The 23,827-nt window shown below is 37.1% G+C and overlaps 2 protein-coding genes across 4 annotated transcripts; both read right to left on the bottom strand.

Annotated features, from left to right (window-relative positions):
• Positions 1-247: 247 nt before the first annotated feature.
• On the bottom strand, positions 248-12,702 carry LOC109016706 (GEM-like protein 4). 2 transcript variants are annotated; one of them, XR_004801749.1, is made up of 5 exons: positions 12,444-12,702; positions 12,280-12,360; positions 11,660-11,934; positions 11,314-11,566; positions 248-257 (listed from the first exon to the last, which is right to left on the bottom strand). XR_004801749.1 is itself a non-coding variant. In XM_035691141.1 (4 exons), exons 1-4 carry the CDS (start codon positions 12,568-12,570, stop codon positions 11,390-11,392), a joined length of 660 nt encoding a protein of 219 aa, XP_035547034.1. In that variant the 5' UTR covers positions 12,571-12,702; the 3' UTR covers positions 11,197-11,389. The 2 variants fall into 2 exon arrangements, 1 of the variants encoding a protein (XP_035547034.1); XM_035691141.1 differs by lacking the exon at positions 248-257 and having other exon boundaries at positions 11,197-11,566.
• A 3,522-nt stretch (positions 12,703-16,224) lies between these two features.
• Positions 16,225-22,765, bottom strand: LOC108981184 (transcription factor SRM1-like). Of its 2 annotated transcripts, XM_035690994.1 has the most exons (4): positions 22,506-22,765; positions 22,070-22,271; positions 20,125-20,881; positions 16,225-17,144 (listed from the first exon to the last, which is right to left on the bottom strand). In XM_035690994.1, the coding sequence occupies exons 3-4, from the start codon at positions 20,505-20,507 to the stop codon at positions 16,643-16,645; spliced, it is 885 nt and encodes a 294-aa protein (XP_035546887.1). In that variant the 5' UTR covers positions 20,508-20,881; positions 22,070-22,271; positions 22,506-22,765; the 3' UTR covers positions 16,225-16,642. The 2 variants fall into 2 exon arrangements, with proteins under 2 accessions (XP_035546887.1, XP_018807816.1); XM_018952271.2 differs by lacking the exons at positions 22,070-22,271; positions 22,506-22,765 and adding an exon at positions 21,069-21,429.
• Between the last annotated feature and the right edge of the window lie 1,062 nt (positions 22,766-23,827).

The raw sequence follows: 23,827 nt of genomic DNA, 5'->3' as shown, positions 1-23,827 counted from the left end.
AATTTGATGAATTCACATTATGGCATTACAGACTTGGGCATAGTTCCATGACACAGCATGTGTTGAGTGATATTCACAATTCTGATTCAAAATCCATAATTCCTTCAACCACTATTTGTGAAATTTGTCCACTTGCAAAACAACGCCAGCTACCTTTTCCTCAATCCCATACCACAGCCTCTAGTCCATTTGAATTAATTTCTGTTGATATTTGGGGACCTAATCCAATCCAAGCATACAATAATGTCAAATATTTTCTCACAATCGTGGATCAATTTACTAGATGCACCTGGATCTATTTACTCCAAAATAAATCCGAGGCTCGTATATCTGTTCAAAACTTCTTTTCTCTTGTGACCACCCAATTCAATACACAGATCAAAACTATCAGATCTGATAATGGTGCCGAGTTCAATATGCCCTCATTCTATGCTTCCAAAGGAACATTACATCAACTCACTTGTGTGGCCACTCCTCAGCAAAATGCTCTTGTTGAGCGCAAACATCAACACATCTTAAACATTGCAAGAGCCTTGAAGTTTCAATCTGGTCTACCTATGAAATACTGGACTGAATTCATCAACACTGCTGTGTACTTAATCAATCGCACTCCATCTCCAAATCTTCAAGGAAAGTCTCCATTTGAAATGCTCTATAACAAGAAACCATCATATCTTCACCTCAAAACTTTTGGATGTCTTTGTTTCGCTTCAACATTGACACATGGACGTTCCAAGTTTGATGCTCGGGCCACAAAATGTTTGTTTCTTGGTTATCCCTATGGGGTTAAAGGATACAAACTCCTTGACATCACCACAAACCATGTATTCCTTTCTCGCAATGTCATCTTTCATGAAGATATCTTTCCCTTGAAGCAAACCAAAACTCAAGAATTGCAAGTCTTATCTCCTAATTCTTCACCTACGGCATTTTTTGAAGCCAACCATCAAACACCTTCCACGCAACTCAATCCTACACCCCTCATTTCCAACCAAAATTTTCGTGACACCTCTCCAATTCACCCATCCCCACCAATTCCTGATTCAGTATCTTCTACTCTCCCACTTGATAATCAAAATCTTGCATCAAATCCATTACCCTTGCGTCGATCAAACAGAACTCGAACTGCTCCTAGTTACCTCAAAGAGTTTCATTGCAATGCATTATCTCCATCCTCTTCTGAGTTGAAAGCTACTGAATCAAGCAAAAGCAAAGGTACGCACATCCTGTTTCCTCTTTCTTCTGTGTTATCCTATGACTCTTTATCACCATCATTCAAAGCTTTTACAGCCTCCATTTCCATTCACACCGAACCAACATCACATATCCAAGCTCTTAAAGATCCCATTTGGTGTAAGACAATGGATCAAGAGCTCACTGCTTTAGAGCTAAATGAGACATGGTCCATTGTTGATTTACCTCAAAACAAGAAGCCGATTGATTGCAGATGGGTGTATCGATACAAGTTCAAAGCTGACGGCTCCATTGAACGTGCCAAAGCAAGATTAGTTGCAAAGGGCTTTACTCAGCGTGAGGGAGTTGATTTTCATGACACTTTCTCACCGGTTGCTAAAATGGTATCCATCCGAACTCTTCTTGCTGTGGCTGCCATGAAAGGATGGGATTTACAACAATTAGACGTGAACAACGCCTTTTTATATGGAGAGCTCAATGAAGAACTATATATGCGACCTCCACCTGGTCTTGCTTTGCCCCATGCAAACAAAGTGTGCAAATTACATAAGAGTATCTATGGTCTGCGACAGGCATCTCGTCAGTGGAACACAAAGCTTTCATCCACTCTTGCAGAATTTGGTTTCATGCAGTCTAAATCTGACTACAGTCTATTCACCAAACGCACGGTCTCATCCTTCACAGCCTTGTTGATCTACGTTGACGACATTATTCTTATGAGTTCAGATCATAACTCAGCTAATGAAGTCAAGCAATTCTTGTCCACTAAATTCAAAATAAAGGATCTGGGTGCACTCAAATTTTTTCTTGGCATGGAGATAGCTAGATCACGGGCTGGAATCAAGATTTGCCAACGCAAATACACCTTGGATATTTTATCTGAAACATGTATGCTTGCTGCCAAGCCTTCGCCTATACCAATGGAGCCAAATATCAAGCTTCAAAAAGAAGAAGGAGCAGTCTTTCATGATCCAACTCTGTATAGGAAGATAGTTGGGAAGTTACTCTATCTGACTAATACAAGACCAGACATCAGTTACAGTGTAAATTTTCTAAGTCAGTTCATGGAAGCCCCACGGATACCACACTATGATGCTCTTCTTAAAGTCATTCGGTACCTCAAAAATGCACCAGGCCAAGGACTTTTTTACTCAACCAATTCGCCATTGACACTTACAGCTTACTCAGATGCCAATTGGGCCAACTGTCTTGACACTCGGCGATCAACTACTGGTTTCTGCATATTTCTTGGTCAATCTCTCATTGCCTGGAAATCCAAAAAGCAGAACACAATCTCACGATCTTCGGCTGAATCCGAATATAGAGCCATGGCTGCTGTTGTTTGCGAGCTCACATGGCTGCGATACTTTCTCAATGACCTCTGCATTCCAATTCATGATCCAGCTACTCTATTTTGTGATAACTTGGCTGCATTGCACATAGCTGCTAACCCGGTATTCCATGAACGCACCAAGCACATCGAACTAGATTGTCATCTAGTTCGAGATAAGATTTCAGCTGGCCAAATAATTACTGCACATGTCCCTTCTTCTGATCAGTTGGCTGATCTTCTTACCAAACCAGTGCACTCTCCAGCACTTGCTCGATGTCTGTCCAAGATGGGAGTTTTGAATATTTATTCTCCATCTTGCGGGGGGGCTATCAAGATTAAAGAGTGCAGCTGAGCATATAATGCCCACGGTTCCACCTGATAGAAATGCAGCAATCACATGAGGCCATCGTGTTATACATTCACGTTCTGTTATGCTTTCTGTTATTTTCATTCTATTTGTAGTAGTCTATAAATAGCAAGTATACTGCCAATGCAGAACAGAGTATTTTCCAATACAACCAATTGTTTCTTCTTTGATTTCCGTAATTTCCTTATCTTCTTCATCTTTCATTTCTGCATTTAATGCTTTCGGCATTACTGTTAATAGACTTTGTATATATACACACATTATATCTTCTTACCCAACGGCCACCGTGCATGGAATTAATAACGATAAATTCAATGTGTTAATTATTTGGAAGCTTCAATTAACTAATCATTTATAAGATTATGGAAGAAGAATGAAGCTCATTGTAATTTGTAGCATGCAAATATTTCCAACTTCAATTCCATTTCATCTCCAATCGGGATTGAGTTAGAATTCGTAACTTTGTCTCACCATCTTCCTATATTCTATCGAGGTAGTGTCTCTCTCTCTCTCTATAATTAGTGTGATTTTTGGAATTTATTTTGTATATGCTTGGAATAGTTATTTTCCATTCTATTTTGCTGTTGTTTTGTTCTAATATTCTCTGTTCAAGTTTTGATCCGTGTAGTAGCATTTTTTTTTTTCTACAGAATTTTTTCTTTTTGGTGACTCTGATTGTATTCTGAACTTCAACATCAAGAAGGCAGACTGGAATAAGAGTTGGAGTACTCCAAACTTGACACTAACAGTACCAGAGGTCGGAGTACTATCATGGATTCCTGCGTAGTGCTCCATCGAACAGAACAGAACTTAAGCCATCCACCAACATTAAAAAAGGCTTCCCATTATAATTCAACTCTTAAAACTTATCACCAAGGGGCCATGCATTGTCAGTACTGCTGTCGTATTTATATATAAATTAATATATGGTTGGTTAATCTATATATGAACCAACCACAACATCGAATGGTAAACAATTTAATACTACTGCCTGCATTCTCCTCGATCGAGGGCCGGGGCTTGGTTTTATGGTGGTGATATTTACGTGGACTAGAACCTCTCTCTAAAAGATGTTTGGCTGCCGATGAGATTGGGATGGGATCATGGGATGTAAATGTTTCTTTGTTCATGTGTGCTGGAAATTCGAGCATGGAGACAATGCATGAGTGCAATGTTCTCAACCCCATATATTTTGCATGCTTTTATTATTATTATACTATTTTTTCAAAAACGCATTCCCAGAAGTTAATTTGATAGAAAATTTAATTCCATATCACGCACTACAACAAATGAGTTTTTTTCATGAATTCTTTTTCCAAGATATACGATCGCGGCAAATAGTAAGTTTATGACACGAAAATTGGTCATGGGAAAAAATACAAGTGTTTGGCTACGAGATCACATCGGTGAGTCTAACTTTGTGGGAAAACGACTTTTTTTTCCACAAAATAAAAGTTTTTTGCAGCGATTATAAGTCGCCGAAAATAAATTTACCAAAAATATCTCTCTTTCGTGGGTTATAAGTCTTGGCCTTATTAGTTTTTTCCGGCGACATTATCTCGCCGCAAAAAACTAATACACGAATTTTTTTTGGTCGTGGGTTATTAGTTTTTTTGACAAGATTTTGATCTTTTTGTGGCAACGCTTGTCCGCCGCAAATATACTAACTATTTTAATTCATGTTATTAGTATTTGCGGTAGTGTTATGAGCTTTTCCGACGATAAAAACCTACCGTAAATACTAATAAAATTAAATCCCCTGCTCCTTTCTTCCCCTCCCCTTTCTCCCCCCTCCCCCCAAAAATACACGCGCGATACTCTCTCTCTCTCTCTCTGCTACTGTCGAGCCTCTCCTCCTTGTTGCGCCTTCGCGAACGGCTCCCCTTGCTGTCGAGCCATCATGGGTTTTTCCCCGCAGCCCCTCACCCTTTCGTCGATTCTCTCTCTCTCTCTCTCTCTCTGCTACTGCCGAGCCTCTCCTACTTGCTGCGCCTCCGCGAACAGCTCCCTTTGCTGTCGAGTCTCGTCGATTCTCTCTCTCTCTCTCTACTACTGCCGAGCCTCTCCTCCTTGCTGCGCCTCCGCGAACGGCTCCCCTTGCTGTTGAGCCATCACGGGTTTTTCCCCGTAGCCCCTCACCCTCTCGTCGATTCTCTCTCTCTCTCTCTCTCTCTCTCTCTCTCTCTCTCTCTCTCTCTCTCTCTCTCTCTCTCTCTCTCTCTCTCTCTCTCTCTCTCTCTCTCTCTCCATCTTGGATCCTAGCAGATTCGTGCACCTCCGTCGTCTCCAACCATGGCCATGGCCACCCTTAGCCGCCCTATGGTTCCGCCAGTCTCCAACTGTCGCTCCACCCCAGCTCCCACATCTCTCTCCTTCGCACAATCTCTTTCGCTGGTCTCCACCGCACACCCCCACGGTTTTCTAATTATAGTGGCCTTCCCCGCCGCCGTGAGCCACCATCACCACCTCCAGCCAAGACGCAGCACCACCACGAGCAACCCATGGACGCAGCAGCACCTCCCGCACACCTGCTTCGCTGTCCAGCCCTTAAGCATGGTAAAAATCCTACCTTTGTGTCTCAAGTGCATTATTCTAGTGTATATAGACGTGTATGGCTGGTACACTGCATTGCCAAAACAGAGAATTATAGGTATGGAAGTATTCATTGTGATGTGATTTTATTAAAGGAAATGATGAAAGTATGTGTAATCTAATCATGTAAACTTGCCTGTTGATAAAATGTGGTTCTATTGGAATCATCCTTTAAACTTCTCGTCGTAGACTGACGATCTCTTTTATGGAGGCTTTTTTTAGGTGGGTTGCACTTTCAATTTTGGGGATATAAGAATTAACATACGTACCTATATTTGTGTGTTTTTGTCATTCATTTGCTTGTATACCTTGTCCAGTCCAGTGTTGCAATTTTGGGGATTTAAGAGCAATTTGGTTTTTTTACTCTGAAATTTCTTGTAAAATTTGGATCATAGTAAATGATGATCTTTGAATCTGTGCTTGTGAAACATTATTAACATGACAAGAGTTGCCACTACTATATTATATACTGATTCCTTTGTTATTTTATATGTGGTCACTGCTTTTGCTCTTCTTGTGGCGTTGGATTTGGATTCGTTTTGCATTCTTTTCCATCCCCAACTCCCTTAGGAGAAACAAAGAGGAAGTTTGAAAGTGTGTACACAGGAGGTACCATGGATACTCCCAACTCTGGCAAAGTTGTTCAATACTGGCATTGTTGTGGGTCTGAAGATCCCTTTGACCCTGGATGCATTGCGTCTCCTCATTCCTCCTATTTTGACTGATGAAGTTAATTAAGATCTGGTTCACTTCTTTTACCCAAGATTCTGGACTCGTTCCTAACTTCTATGATATGTTTGTCATACATATTGTTCATGTGTATTTTCTGACTCAGGCCTTTAATTCTTTACTATTTTATTATCTTCACCTAAATGAGATTTATCTCATTCACAGAGGACCCTGTGCCGGGATAATCTTATTCTAGCTTGTAAGGCTAAGCTTGAATATGGTAATAATTTCAGAGTATTGTAACATCCACTCATTTCATCAATGCCTTCATTAAAATTTTAACTAACCAAGTAGAATACGCAGTCATTTTTATGGTCTACCCACAGGCTAACCTCCACTAGATCATAGGCTAGACAGTGTTTTTCCACTGTCTTAATTTGTTATTTTTCCCTTCTAGCTGTGGTGCCTTTTACTTGATCTGTCACGAATAATTGAAACTATTCCATTCATATCTGTTCCATTTCAAAGGTTTTTCAATTTTGAGGTTCTAAGCGACAAGGGAAAAGTCTATAAGGAGATTAGGGTAGTGGAAAATCATGTCACTACTTCAGATTTATCATAGTGGTGTTTCATATTTTTTATCGAGACAGTAAATCTGCGATTTTGGGGCATCTAAAGAGTGGAATGTGTTAAGTTAGGATGTTGAGTCTTAATTTCAGCTAATTACACTCTGATGTGACCTTGAATGCGATGTGCTAAAGCCACCATCTTTGGGGAGAAGTAATGTTATCTGGTTGTAGGAGCTACTCTTGGACTGGCTTCTTATTGTTTTCTTCTTTTCACTTGCCTCAAATCTGCTGTTGTACGTGTTTCATTTATGTTTTCATCATGTGTGACTTGCAGGAATCTCATACTTGCCATCTTTCTGGTGCTGTGTCACTGTGTAATCCTTTCAATTTGGTCATAGCAGACGAGGACTTCCATAAGGGCTTTAACAATGTCTATGACAAAGCTCAATAAAGCACGTTCGCATACCTTTGCTTTGCATTCAGGTAACTAACTTCTTTAACACTACATTTCTATAAGCATATATCTGGAACCTCAACCGTAACATAGAGCATGTGCATTTCTGGTAGATCATTTTTATTTTTTGTTTTGCTTTTCCATCTTTTCGTGCATGTATAAATTTTGGTGATCAATTTTCTAATAGACAAATACAAAACTCATGCACTTGCATGATTGAGAACCTATGACCTCACCCTATGTTAAATCTTGAATATTTAATATATCTATTTCTATTCTCTTTCTATCTGTGTTGATATTTCTTTTTAAACCATGCCCCACTATTTTATGTATTGCACTTCTCTTTCATATTTTTGTTTTTATGAACGTTTAATTTGGCTGCACTGATTAGAAGCAATCATATTTGTGCATTATTTTATGGTTTTGAAGTGGATTTATTTTTTGTTTGTTGGTTGGGCGATAGCCTATTTAGATTGCAATGGAGTGGATGGAATAAAGTGGCTTTACTAGTTGATGTTTAAGCATGGAATGGAGTTGGGATGGAGATGAATTGTTTTGAAGTGTTGGGATTAAGTGATGGAGTTGTAGTGAGTTTATAAAGTATGATGATGATGTTGGTTTAATAGAGAAATTTGTGTATATTAAATGTATTGGGTATGGATTAAACTTGTAAAAACAAATGAGTGCTTTGAATGAATTGTATGATTGTGGAGCCATGAATTGTAACTTATAAAGTTTTGTGGTTGTGTGGTGTATGTGTATAAATTGTATGAACAGTTTCCTCTCTTGGGTTCTCATTAGAACTTTTTCTTATGAATATTAGCACAATTTTACATGTTTTTTTAAATTATTATTAGCATGAATTTGGATCTCCAAAGTTCAGATATATTTATTTTAGCCTATATTAGACTATTTGTTATAATTATTTTTGGCTCAGTCTCACTTTTTTATTTTACATTTTTTTTTTCTGAAGTCTCTTAGTATTTGCCGCAAATGCAACTCGTGGTAAATACTTTTTTATTTGCGGGAAGTGATTATTTCCCGCGATAATAGTTCTTTGTAAATAAGTATTTTATGAAAAATATTATGTCCCAGAAATATGTTATGGGCAAACACTCTTTGCCACAACCTCTTCTCATGAGGAATGTGAAGAGTTTTTTCCCACCACATTATACTAGATGATTGTGGTGGGAATTGCTTATTTCCAATAGAATTGATCATCCGTAATAATTTTTCGCCACGATTAAATTGGTGGGTAAAACTTAAAAGACACATCTTTTGCCACAAAGGGAATTTATGGATATACTTGATTTTCCACAAACTTCTATGGATAAAGACATTATTACTGACCACGAGTTGATGTTAGTGAACTTCGTTGCCACGAAATTAAAATGTTTTATCCACAATTCATGTTGTGGCAAAAATGATGGCTTTTCCCATGAAATCAGAATTTGGTGGAAAAAGAATTTTTCCTCACCAGTTTTATTCCACGAGTCTCCCACGATAGAAATTGGTGGGAAACATACAATTTTCCACGAAGTCAACACTTTTTTCGACCACAATCCCTCATAGGAAAAAACAAGATTTGTTGTAGTGACAGATAAAGGTTGATGAGGGGACCCATCTCATGGCCATCTTTGAGGATCACATGATCAATGTACGTACATTTCAAAGTTTTTCGTGTGTGACTAAACCTGTAAACCATATCATACCACTTAATAAGTTAATATTATTGGGATTGTGACGACTGTTCCAATCTTTGTGTGTCCCGCATGCACTTACATCTAGCTACATATATAAGATTAATATACATACATGCATGCATGCATACATATAGCATCTGCACTCCATATTTATAGAGGAAACATTTTTTTATGAAGTGTTAATGCTTTTGTGATCGATAATTCATATGAAGATTACCTACTAAAAAATCAAAATATTATTGGTGCTGCCAAGGATGAGTGAAACCATTCATGATTGTTCACGGGGAATTAGTAATGCATTAAATAATGTGGACCATCCATTCCATTATTTTCCTCTATTATAAACTTGTCAAATTAAATGGCGATCGAACTTCACAATTTAATACGGATCTGTGCATATAATTTATATATATAATATATATATATATATATTATCAAATCAAGTTGGTATTCATGATGATCTTGTCAATATATATAATTCATACTACTTGTCAAGTTCTCTCATATAGAAGAGCAATTAGTCAAGATGATTCCTTGTCTTAGATACTCGATATCTTCCCAGCATTAAATCATTGTACCCACTAATGTTGAAAATAAAAAGTAATATTAGATCAGGTATTATAAATTTACTACTTAAACTTTATTAAAAATGTTTTAGTCATAAAGAGATTTTCACAAAATTAAACTCATAAATTGATGTAGTTTGTTGTGGTGCGTATAATTATTTTTATGGGATCTCTTTGTGATTGTAGTACATGCATCATTATTCATATGATGTTCAAAGTTTCTTTTAATTAAAAGTACTTAACGTGGGTTTAGTATATTTTTTAAAAAAAGTTCTATAATTACACTGTTTGGAAGGGCTAATCCATATTTCAAGATTACTAATTATCATAACCCTCGTGTGTATAATATATATATATATATATTGTATGATTTATATATGTTTCATTATTTCATTTCCCAAAATTACAAGAGAATGAATTAACCTTAATTATAACAATCTTGTCGGTGGACAGTGCGCGCCCTACGAATTAATGAGAATTATTGGCAGAAATTTAAACATTTTGCACTGTTAATTATCGAGTAATATTTATAAATATTGATCACATCCATCATCCATGCACCATCATATCATATCATATCATATCATTTGCACGGTTTAGATCAAACCAATTAAATTAACGTCGGGAGATTCATTTGTGGGGTCATGAGCTAGCTAGTTCGCTTTAAAGAAGAAAGTAGTATTTTGAAGGATGAACCTCATTAATCTTCTTCATGTGTTTTCTCTTTCGTTAATTTAATTGATCAGGTCTTCCACGCTATCTAGCTGGCTTCTACACGTACAATTTTCTTACCATATTTTAAAGTCGGTACTATATTATATATATATATATATATATATATATATGCACAAAATTAAGCCTTATATTCCTGTCTGTGACGTGCATGGGAGCCGATATGTCAATCAAATTATGCTAAAAAAGATGATATTATATCGTCAATAATTCAGAAAAAAGGTTATTTCCCAGCGGATCTTATAATTTCAAATTGAACAAAAGAACGAAACTAGCTGAATTACTGATATTAATTTCCAAGTGGGCCAGATGATCAGCATGCACATATGGTACAAAGAAAATAATCTGAGTTTATTTAATTCATGAATTATGACCGTCCAGTCCAATTCGATAATACGTACCTTATATGATGATTATATATTAATCTCATTCTCAGACTGATCATCAGAGGCATCTCACATATCATATCTGATGAATTTCATTTTTTTGAATAATGCTACATACAGTCGTGGAATGCGTAAACGCCGTGCAGTCGCTTTAAATTTTAACAGGCCTGCACATTAGCCCGCCCAAGAACTTTTTGGCCAACCCGACTTGGCCCGCAGCCATACCCAGGAAAATATGAAGAGATTTATCTTATATATATATAAGTAGATATTTGATTTTCATAATTAGGTCCCTGATCCTCTTTAAATTAATTTGCTGGTGCCATAATTTGCCGGTTTGAAGCTTGAAGCTAGGCCTTCAAACCGGCATTGAATTGCAGGACTACAGAGAAGAATTGAGCAATTGGTAATGCAGGAAAAATCCATACAACACTCTTCTGATGCTATCCGGTTTTTCATAGCTAGGGTTCATGTATTAGCCCTTTTCACTTGTCATAGGTTGAGCCTAGATTGATTACCAGTATTTGAACCAATCAAGGGGCAAAAACGGATTCAGCCTTCATTGTCATCATGGATTAATGAAAAACAAAAGGATTAATATCTCACAAAATTGACGGTGACCACAGCAGAATCTGATTTTTGTCTCTTAATTAATGTTAAGCCGATGGTTGTGAAGAGTCAGAGATCAGCATTTTATCACCACAAAATTTAAAACAATGCCCGAAATTTCATTTGAAGTTTTCCTAACTGTACATAAATATATATCTCTGAAGCAGATGGGAATGAACATTTCTGCTTCTCGAGTGACTAGTTAATTGATCCTCTTAATTAGCTTGTGAAATTGCTTCCTGCAGATGCTTGAAAGCTTTCTTATAATTTAAGAAACCCATAAACCAAAAGTCAAAATTGTCTACTGTAACTATTTCCATGTACTTTTCCGAAGGCTTCTTGACATTCTCACTTTGATCAACTCTCTCTATCTTCCTCAGTGGAATCAAGACCTGCATCATATATATATGGATTTTACTTGTTAGCAAGCGGAAAGCAAGGGAGCGAGAGGCAGAGGAATGAATAATTTTTTGCAACTTAATTACCTTGTAATGGATTCTTATCATCTCTCCATCTGGAGAAGAGATTTTCATTGATCTTTCACTGCAGAATGCAACCTTTTCCGTGGAGATAAAGAGGAGGCCAGCAATAGGACCAGCAGTGGTTGATAAATAGCATTGGGAAGCCTTCAACATTTTCTCTCCTTCTTTAACACTGAAGAACCGCTTAAAGACTCTATCCATACCACCTACTTTAAGAATTCTAGCCCCCAAGCTCAACTTCCCTTTCACAGTTTCGGAGATCTTGGGCCCATGTCTCACTGCAGTTTCACACCAATCAAAAGAAATTAGAATTTGTGATGTGGTGTTCGGAGGATTATAGATGCATATGTTCAGAGTGAAACATAAATTTTTTGAGGAAAGTAAAACCATCCTATGTGTTCCACCATTTGAAGATATATTTTGTTTTTCCTTCATCTTTCCACCAATTAAATGGAGCAAAATGAAACTTGAACCATGAAAACCACGTTCCATTTGAAATCTAACTTTCAAAACAAGAGACTTGAAGAAATGAATGACATTCAGGCACTTAATGATCCTAGCAGGCAGAAAAGCAAGGGTTGAAATATATCAAAAATAGACAAGGTAAAATAAAATCTGCTTACCATGCTCTCGGAATCCATGCACAAAACTGTTTCCCTTTTTACTAAGCTTGTTCTTCCTATTAAGCACTGAATCTGCACTACCTGCAATAACAAGATTGTCTCGTTACTGAACAAGCGTAATTTTAACAAATTAATTGATAAATTCAGAGAGATTAGAGACGCACTTTTGAGTGATGGAATATGGTATTGACTAGCAGGATCAGGCAAGTATCTCTTATGTGGCCTATCCACTCTGTAGGCTGCTGAGCTGATTGGCATTCCAAGAACAAGTTCCTGAAGTGAGATGTTCATGTCTGAAATATAGCGCAAAAGTTCACTTATAATCTAATTGGAACAGCTGGTAATTGTGTGAGGGAAGGGGTTTCAAATGTTCTCCACTATCAGAAAACAAGGAAGAAATGCTACTTGGGTTTATCAAACTTTGCAGTTTTCGAAGGTATTTAAAGGGATGAAAATGGTAGGTTGATCTTAACTTTTCGTTGCATGAGTCAGCTGTGGCTCATCAAGGAAAATAAAGGTGCATGCATGGACTGTTAAAGATTATCCTTGAAGAACATGGATTATGTTTTGGTTGCTTTTAGAAAATGCATGGTATAAAAGTGCTGCTCTCACATTATGAATTCTCCAAAACGGCAGAAGGTTGATTCTTGTTCTGCAAGACTTCAATATTAATAAACCAAGACTAGCTAAGATGGTTGAAGTTGGAATGCTGCCCTATTTTCACAGTTGAGTTCCTTTTCAGTAATTCGCCCCTATTATTATGTAATTCGAACTCTCCAATCGAACCATTCTACAGCCCTTTTTACCATATTTCAAGTTCATTGCTTGAAAGGGGGCCAAGGAAATAAATTTCTTGGAAGATTTTTTCAATCACATGATCGTGGTAGGCGTCATATGTTGCCTCCTTTCTCTTATGCTGACTGTGTGAGGGTGTGCCATTGAAGCTTTTGAGCTGGCATTTGAGCTTTCTGATGCCAGCATCTTTGGTTCAAAGATAAGATAATTAAAGCAATTGGGCATTTTCATACTATATGTGTTACGTCGACCAACCACTATCCTATAAGATAATAGACATCAAACTTCCCAAAATGATAGGCAACTTTCACCTAAATGGCTATAAGTTGAATGAGCTTGTGCCTTTTTTGAGGATTCATGATCTTTAAAGTTCTCAGGAATTGCCTCAACTTTAAATTTTTGATTGAGTAATACTGAATGAAAACCTCATCATATGGTCTCAAGTGATTAGGACAAGCGCCCATACGCTGATCTGGAATACCACCAATCTTTGCAAATCCCATGTCAGCATTGACCAATGAAGATGGAAGGCCGGTTTTCAACTTACAACTGTTGGCAGACAAGAGGGGAAACCAAACTTTTGCGTTTATGGGAAAGGGAAATGCCACCCATATCCATGTAGTCACTTTTACCTTCACATGTCAGTTGCCATGGAGTTTTCAAGATATTACAATTATGTTAATGGGGATTTGGGAGGCAAAATGCTTCTTAGTTTTTAAATAAAGACCCCAGGAAATGTGGAAGTGGCCAATAGAAAACTCAAAACGTCACTTGACTCTAAGCAAGATCTTGTCTTTCTTCTAGTCGTGGAACTGCAAAAAAAAAAAAAAAAAAAAAGCTAGCTAAAATTTAGTTAAAAAGGAACAACAAATCTCAACTGTATGTCTATATCTTTTCAAAAGCTCTGATCCCCAGAGAGAGGTAACCAGCCCCTTTTTGATGGCGAGATCACCAAATTTAACATGAAATTAGATCCTCTACTTTCCCCTTTTGTTTGTATTTGGAAACTTTTCTAAATGATTAGGAATATTTCTTAACTTTCAGGATATTCCATCCTTAAGTAGTCAGTGAGTATTGAAGTGAATTTCAGTTAGCAACATTAGAGTTACTCAACTGTGTACATAGGGGAAAAGACATGATGCGTTTATCCATTTCTCTTGGTTGGATTAAGCAAATGACTTGATTGCTCGTACCATTCTGGCATTCGGAACTTGATTGCAACCAAATGTAAGCGTGACATGAGTTGGTCACGATATCTGGATCAACCCAGTTGGAAACAGTACTAATCTAAATTCTGGGGGAATGACTGAGGATCGTAATTTAAGCATCAACTGGCAAAGCACTGAAGCTATTGGTTGCTATACTGATATGAATCTAGATTGGAGTTGACGTGCCCGGCTTTGGACTTTTTAGATTGTTGAAAAGCTTATTATGATTCTGATTCCTAGTGTTAACAGATTAGATACAGAATAGCTGTAGAAAGTAGCCCACAACCACACATTTTCATGAATGCAAGCATAACGAAGTGCAAGGGTGCGCAGACACAATAAATAAACAAGACGAGCAGGTCCTTGTGCCTTCTGATTTGATAAAAGGTAAAACGGATGGGGGCCTTTATGGTTCATCTGTTTCCCAGTTTTCAGGTCCAAATTGAATTACATTCTTGACTAGAGAAATGACATGATCTGCAAAATTTATCTTCAGATTGGATAGTAGCATTCAAATTAAGGAGCATTTCATGAATATGGATTTTCTCTTTATAGAAAAATATATACATTATCCAAAGCTGAATCGTTGGATTTTTTTTTTTCTAGCTTCACATAACAATATACATCCAATGAAACAGAGAGGAAGACGCATCTGTTCAAATCATGGTGATTCTTTAAGCTTGAGAGATGATTTGTTGAAGATACTTAATGCCCTCTGATAATGTCTGAAACATAGAAACCGAAACGCAAAAGCTATATCTAGTATTTCTTGGAAGCACTTGGAATACTCTGGTGATTCTTTAAGCTTGAGAGATTGCTTGCTGAATATACTTGAATGCTCTCTGATGATCAATGAAACCCATAAACCAAAACTCAAAATTATCAACGGTAAGTAACTATATCTATGTACTTCTGCGTAGGCTTCTTCACATTTTCACTTTGGTTGACTCTTTTTATCTTTCGTACTGCTGAGCTAATTGAAACTCCAATTATATGTTGCTGATGGGAGGCTTTCATGGCTGATTATAAGTAACTAAAGTTCACTTCTTTCTCTACCTGAACAGCTTCTAATGTTGAGAGACTGGTGTAGAATGTTCTCTCTCCTCTATCAGGAAAAAAAAAAGAAAAAAGATGGGAAGGGTTGATTATACCTCGTTTCCTGCTTATGGAATATAAAGGGATCAAAATTTTAGGAATCTCAACTTCATTTTGCATGAGTCACTTATGGCTCATCAATGAGAATAAAGATGCAGATAAAGAGTTGTAAAGGTAATTGCTCAGGAATATATATTGAGAAGATCACGACATGTTTAGTTGCTTTTAGAAAGAGAATTTTTAGAAAGGTCCAGTCTTCTTTTTCAGGATTCTCCTAGAGATATATACAAAGGAGGATTTGTGATGCCAGCCCTCTTTAAGACCAAGTTACACAATGGGAATGGGATCAAAGGGTGAAAGCTAATATTGCAATCAAAATTTCTCATCAAACAAGTTGAGCATAAAAGATCAGATGATGTGTTAGTCATTTCAAAGTTAAGTCTCACTTTTTTTTTTTTTTTTTTGCCAAAAGCGATAGCTTTACAAATTAAAGTGGACTTTATACTAAAAAGAGTTTTATAACAAATTACAAAATACCACATCAATTTGTAACTTCATTTTTGTGAAATCTTTTGGTAAACCAAATGTTTCTCTTTCTATATCATTTTCTTTATTCTCATCGAGTCACCTCGATCAACATCTTTTAATTATCTTAAAAATGACAATCCAATCGCTGAAGAATATGGAGATTCAACAAATTGCGCTCATCACATATTCCAGCAGTTGGAAGAGAAATGCAGCCATTTTAATAGCGATTAGAGATACAGAACAAATATGAAGACGTACAAATCCTAACGTCTTATATGGCCATCTGTCAACAATAATCTCGCCTAATCAGCAAAGAAAATTCCAGTCAAAAAGTTACTTCAAACAAATATATTTGATACTCAGAATAGGAGAAGATTTAAAAGGGTTCTTTACAACTTGTGCCATAGAAATTAAGCACTGACTACCTCTAAATACTAACAATGTTGCTTAAATTGTTTATAAGAAGAAACAAACAAGAATGCTGTCCTAATTATAAATACTGCCACCAGTTGCCTATACAGATTCAGGTAATTCCTACCCAAATGCCCTTATTTATAACGGATGCAAAAATAGACAAATGACAGTTAAACATTAAACAGCTTGTGCTAAATAAGCAAAAAAAAAAAGAAAAAAAAAACTCAGGCTCTGATCTAAAGGCTCTCGATAATCCAACAAGAGCACAAGAAACAGTCTTCTGTCTTTTGTTCGTGTTGCTGCTGTAGCTCCTAAATTGCACATTACCTATGTGCAGAAGCATGCGGCATTGGATATGCCATTGGACCCATGTTCATTGGTGCACCAGGAACCACAACTCCGGGTACAGGGGCTCTCACACCGTATGCCATATGTGCTCCAGTAGGAAGACTAACAGGGGTACCAACTGCTGAGACAAGGGATCCTCCTATAGGTTGCCCCATAGTCGGAGCACCATACACGCCAATGCCAGCAGGCCCAGCGGACGGCTGAGGTGGTTGTTTGGTTGGTTTTCCAGATGAACCTCCTGCAGAGCCATTGGTTTGGCCAGTGATTGGTCCTTGTGGAGCTGAAATGTCACCATTGCCAACACTGGTGATGTCATGAATGCTTGATCGCCTCCTATCTTTGTTCATTGAGTTCAATCGAATGAAGTACTTTTGTGCATGGCTTGCCACTTGCGTAGGTGTTCTAGTCACCACAAAGTTTCGGGATATACTTCGCCAGTCCCCCTTTCCATATTTGTCCAAACCAAGAAGAAATAACCTGATGATCAAAGGATACAGAAATCAAAGCTAGCTCCCAAAGAATAATATAACACATAAAAGCATTGAACACAATTATGGCATTTGAATGAGTATCTAAACTGCAACGGCGCTACTCTAGAATCTCTAGACACCAATTCATCCTTCTTTCTTTTCTTCTTAAGCATATCAACATATAATCATTGCTCAACAGAAACCCCTCTATCAACGGCCTCAAAGACATTTATATCTAAACAGGCAGTTTATGCTCAAATGGATGTATCGACTATATATATATTCTGAAACTCCCACCCATATTCAGCAAAGAGTTTATAAAGGATGAATTAAATCAGCCTAAAACGTGACTATGATTACATCAGATCAAAATATGACCATATTGCGACCATAATTATAGAAAAGCAATCAGTCTAGGCAGACACTGACTTGAATCATTACTCGTAGCTGATGCCATATCTAAGATGCTCTACTAAGGTGCTCAACGAGGTTTAAAATGATCCCTTCTAAGAACTTTTCCACGAATAACACTCTCAGTACTATTTGATATCCTCTGTAACTGACAATTTCAACTGATTAGTAACCTTGAAGAGATGCATCGAGCATACAGAATTCAATCCGCCTCAAAAAAGAATAATGAGAAAGGATATAAGAAAGGAAAAGGGCCAAATAGAGAATAGTGCAAACATTTTGGAGCGAAACAAAGGATAAGAAAAAAGGCAAAGAAAAAGTGTAACAAGAGGAATACTGTAATGCCCCAATGGAAGGTCCAAACTATATGGCCTATACTCTAAAAGGATTAGTGAATAATACAATTGGAGCCCCATTGGAACATTATAAAGAGTAAGAACTTCTCCTTCCCAAGCAACATAGGATCCCATACACCACCTATCTTATCCTCTCATCATATGGGATATCACAAATACCTTACCCCAGGGGCGAAACCAGAAAATCTAGTTTGGGGGGGCTAAGTTAAAAAAAAAAATTTGGGGGGGTCAAATACTAATTTTTATATAGTCTACTTTATAAAAACACCTTCTAAAACTTAATTTTTATCAAATTTTAAAAACTTTGGGGGGGCCAAAGCCCCCCCAAGCCATAAGGTAGTTCTGCCCCTGCTTACCCCCATCTCAGTCTTAACAAAAGGAACAAATAACTTCTACTAAATTCTGAACTTGGATGTGTATTGTACACCCTCATCCAAGTATCTTTTTCTGCATCATATCAGATACTATCTCTAATCTAATGTTTCAAATCAACAACCTTCAGGAAAAAATTCATGATCCCAAACGAAACCAAGTTTCTAAATGCAGATCACTAGATTGATACCAACTCATTAGGTCAAACCCACTTTTCCCTGAATTTTGTTAAGTACAGACATGGAACAAGATGACAAAGCACATAAAGTGTCATTATATTTAGCACATACCCTAGGGCTGAACCCATCAGAAGAACAATTGCATGGCCTCAAGTCCAGATCCGAAGCTACCACAACAAATTTTCCCAACGAGGTATGCAGCATCCACAGTAATCTTAAGCACTTTTCAACTTGATCATGCCTGTCTCGTTCACAGAACTATTTTTTCCTTCACATTGCCTAGCAACCACATTGCCTAGCAACCAATTCTAATTGTTTAGTTCCTCTTCTATCCATCCTTTTAATTTTACCGCTGTTCATCTGTCTATTCTTCAGCCTCCTTTTTTTTGACAAGTCTATTCTTCAGCCTTCTATGATCTATGTCACCCTCAACGCCACAGGAAATATTAAAAAGTCCTCTTTTCCTATCATTTCAAGGCAAGTTCAACAAAAACTCAGTATTTTGTTGGCATATTTATCTGTCATTCTTATCCAAAACAAGAACATTTTGAGTTCCCCAGTCAATTCAATATCATTATGGAAAGCAGTAATTACTTCAAGCAAAGGAAATCAATTAACTTTAAGTGTGCTGGATGCACTTCAAAATTGATTTCTAAAACTTCACCGAGGCTTAGGACTTGTATGTAAATCAAGATTCAAAGTTCTAAACCCTATGAAGGACAGTTCTAAAGCTGAAATATATGGGGAAGCACCCAAGAAGATATGCTTTTGGTAGAGTGGTAACTTAATAACAGAGAAGCAAAACCTGAAGCCTCTAACATGACAATTCAGAAAGTGAATGCCCAAAAAAAAAAGGCAATTATGACAAAAGAGAACAAATTCCACCATAACAACATGAATTGAACTGCTCTTTTTTTTTTTTTTTTTAATATAAGTAGCATAAATTGAACTGGTCAAAATCAAAAACAACATAAGCCCATTAGAGAAATAAAAAACACAAGGGAAACATAAAAACTCCAACATTTGCAATCAGCAATCAGACTCACCTTGTCTTTTAATGGTTTGAAGTTTGTGGATAGAAACTTCATAAAAAGATTCCACATCTAAAGGAGAATGAAAATGTTGTACACCAATCTGGAGCGAACGAACATAGAAATCGGTATAATTTCATAGGGATGCTTCAGAAATTGACGAATCATCCTTTTCATTTCTTTTTTCTTTTTCCATATTAAATCCAGAGAAAGCATCACTTTCTATTCACTTTCTATGCCTCAGTAAAGGCTCAAGGCTCTTTTATGCCCAATTCATTGAGATCACAACCATAAAAACTGACTGTTCATAAGTTGCCTACCCTTATCAGCTTATTTGTAATAATCATTTCATTAGAACCGCAGCTTATTTGTAGAAGTTATCTTGAGAAAGAATGGAGTCCAACGTACCGTGTGCAGGATACCACACAGGAAGATAATACTGATCTCAAAGCACACTATTAATGTATAAAAGCATATAGACACGATAATAACTAAAGTAATGCAACAGTAACCAATCTTAACAATTATTTAGATAGTTCCACATATGCCAACCATCTTAATTTTTTAGATACTTTTGCATCCAACGAACTTATGCACTGCCAGACAATAAAAAAAAAATCGATAATAACTAATCTTACCTATGTTCATCTTCTGTCCAAGCAATCCCTTTACGACGTTCCTGATCTGACCTTGAAGCCTTACTTCCATGATTAGACTCACTGTTATAATTCCCCAGATGGCCACCCTTCTTACCGTTTCCTTCATCACCAGCATGGCTCGCTGAACCCTCTACAGAACTATAGGAAGGCAGAGGCACACGACCAGATTCAATCAGGCTAACATCATCAACCAATAGCTCATAGTGATGTTTAATCTCTTCTATGGTTTTCCCTGGTACATCGGCTGAAATTTTCTCCCACCGATCTGAAGCATCTTCAGGATGAGTTGCTAGGGCATTCTCAAATGCCTTATCTTGCTCTTTACTCCATACGGAGTTACTACCCGTTTCATCCACGGTCATCAAGTTTATTCTGAATCCACTACCCAGAATATTAAACAGAGGAAAAAGGGAGAGAAATCTACCAAACTGCTCAATATCTAGGCTAAACCCATCAACAAAGTCAAACTTTCTGGACCTGCTCCTGAAATTTTGATATGAATTCTTTTTATAGTGGGATTCCCACAAGAAGTTTGACGGCAGGCTAAATTATGGGAAGCAGATATGTCTGACGATAGAAGTGAGGAGGAAGAGAAACAAACAGACCGGAAAAGAGGCCAACGAAACCAAAGCAGAGATCACCTCCAATAAAAATCACAAAACTTGGTGAAGCATGTGAAGAATTCAATGGTGATTTGCTCCACAACTCAAAATTTGGACTCTTGTGGATTGCTGACCTATTGATGAACGAAAAGGCAACAGTTCAGTTAGACCATGAGAAATATCTGAAAACCATAAAATCAGAGATGCAATAAATGGCAGTTTAAACAAGGTGGGAAAAATAGGAATTAATGCTGCGGTGAAGTCCATGGAATGGTAATTAGGGCTTTGGATGGTGAAATATGAAAGAGACCACGAGGATACCTGGATACCAAACAAAGAAGAAAAACCCAGACGTCTCTAATTGATGAGAAAGATGGTTCAAATTTCTATTTCCAATTCCAACAGCAAACCCAATTAATCAATAGCCCTACTGATAAGAACAGCTTTAACAGCTCAGGTCCACAGAAATTTATTCTTCCTTTAGAACCCTTGCAGAGTAAAATCTCCACGGACGACAGGTATGCTCCTAAATTGCTAGTAAGAGACGTTATGAAAGTTCGAACATCTCAGCTCAAAATGGCACGAGAATGCCAGAAACCAATGCACACAATCTAGGTCCCAACAAAAACTAGGTCCAACATCAAACAGATTTAAAATGCGATTATCGAAAGAAAAAAAAATGGGAAGCTGAAAAAAAAAAAAAAAACTCTAGTAAAATCCCTACTCTGAATTTTTAGATCATAATTGCCCACCTCATTTTTTTTTTTCACTCGAGAAAACCCAAACAGTACACACCAAAAGATTCGGGATTTTGAACCATGGGTTTAAAATGCACAAGTCGGTGCTTCCTGAGATTTTTACCCTTCTTTTGAGATACCCACCGTTCAATTCTCGAAACAGTGAAGCCAGTAACTACGCAAAATGATATTTGGAGGGTGGAAAAACCAAAATTAAGTACTACACACACTATCTAGAATCTGACAGTTTAACCAACTATCAAAACCTTTTTTTCCGTGCTCTTCCAAACGGATTGCATTAACAGGAAAGTAAGAACCTAACACTGAGTGCGTACAAGACCTTTACTCTACCTCTTCTCTCTTTCTAAAAAGACTATTAATACAGATTAAGATCTTTAATCAGAAAGTTATCTAATTGATGTCCCAAAACCACTTTCATATACACAGAGAATACATACAACAAGGAAGAATTAGGATCCTAATAAGAAAAAATTAGGAGCATCCATAATCCAGATAACTGATAAACCCAAAACAAAACAGTTTAGGAGGATAAGAATATGAGCTTGAATTGGGGGGGAAAATTACAAGGGCAGACAGATAAATTATGGGCGATGTTGACCCGTTATCCTGAAATATCAACAGAGGAGGTGCAAAGGATGGGTCAGTTGGTCCCATCCTCCTTTTATTCTGAACGATTGGTCCCATCCCCACCAACTACGATGCGCTACAAATCGGACAGCTGGGATTGAAAAAGGCCTTAACCCCAAGTTGCAAAACCCACTGGAATCTGCAGTACCCATTAATATCTGACAGATAAACACCACAGAGAGAGAGAGCGGAAGAGAGAAGAAAATACAAATGCAAATTTCTTTTCATTTCTTTTTTCCCCAATGAAACGAATATTATATGTCAGGAGATGAGATAACTATGCCCAGTTGCAGAGGACAAAACACACAGAACAAATCGAAAAAAAAATAGAAGAGAGAAAAAAAAAAAGTGCAGCGTGTTAGTAGGTCATTACCTGTTGCTTTATTTCCGGCGCAGGACGAGAGAAAACCATGGCAATACCAATATTTTTGCCGCTGCTGCGTTGTTTCATGACATCAGTTCTGAGACTATTGCACAAGAAGAGTCAAAAGGCCATCTTTATCTATCCATCTGAGGGGAGCTGGACATCAACAATCCAAATATCACGGACAAACTTGCCACCAGTTTGGACTATTCGTTTTAGGAAATATTAGAGTCTTAGCCAGATTTGGTCAGAACTTGTGGAGTTATTTATGGTACGTACCCTTTAAAGATTTTTATTTGGAGAACTTAAAAGTTTCCTTTAACCATTAATGGAAATCAGTCATCATTGCTTTCCTCCCGGCACACCTCTTTCGCGATGATTGAATTTGTGCAAGTTGCCACGCTTTGAAGTCATGAACTCCATAACCATTGTATTTGTATGCCAACGCCAAAGTCCCGTTTGATAAGAAACGATTTATCTCTCGATATAATTTTCTTAAATTTTCATTTAAAATATAATAAATAATTTATTTTTTTTAATTTTAAAATAATATTAATATTAAAAAAAATATATTATTTAACTTTTAATTTTCTTCGACAACCATTTCACTTTGCGGAGACCAAGCTTCATTAGCTAGTCAATTGACAAAAGCACATGATCCACTTGTGGGGGTTAAGCTCGAGGCCCATGCAGCTCAATTTGCCTTTAATAGTCGGCCCACTTTACAGGGATGTCTGATCAATTTTATGCTGTTGCGTTTGGGTGGAAAGGAGGTTTTGGGTTTAGTATTTAAAATTTAAATTTGAAATAGATTTAAGTCCAAATTCAAACTCAAATTCTTATATCTCAAACGTAGGGGATTTTGTATGTTTAGTGGCTTGAGGGTTCTTTCATGTCTTGAGGTCTTCGCCAGGTCAACCTGTGACCTTTTTATTGTCATCCTATATATAAGATGTCCTTTATAGTTTCTAGTTTCATCTGTCCAAAGCGTTCAAAACTGAAGTTTAGGACCCTACGAAGTACAACATTATGTCAGGCCCCACACATGATTTGTTAATAATTATGTTGTAGAGTACATAGTAATTGAATAATACTATTCATCATCTCAATTCTCATAATTTTCTTATTATTTTATAAAATATACCTATTATCTAATATTATATTATTAGATAATAAAAAAATAGATAATGAATAAACGTGTACCGATTTAATAGGAAGCCCAAGGGTTGATCGACAGGCTCGAGAACTGTGGCCCAGCTTTAAAAACGTCCTATACTACTCAAAGTCTGGGCTAAGACAAAACCCATTCCCAGCCTAGTGGATGCGTCCCA

The sequence above is a fragment of the Juglans regia genome, chromosome 6 (assembly GCF_001411555.2).
Source record: "Juglans regia cultivar Chandler chromosome 6, Walnut 2.0, whole genome shotgun sequence".
Lineage (NCBI taxonomy): Eukaryota > Viridiplantae > Streptophyta > Magnoliopsida > Fagales > Juglandaceae > Juglans > Juglans regia.
This window is presented reverse-complemented; position numbering and strand designations above follow the sequence as displayed.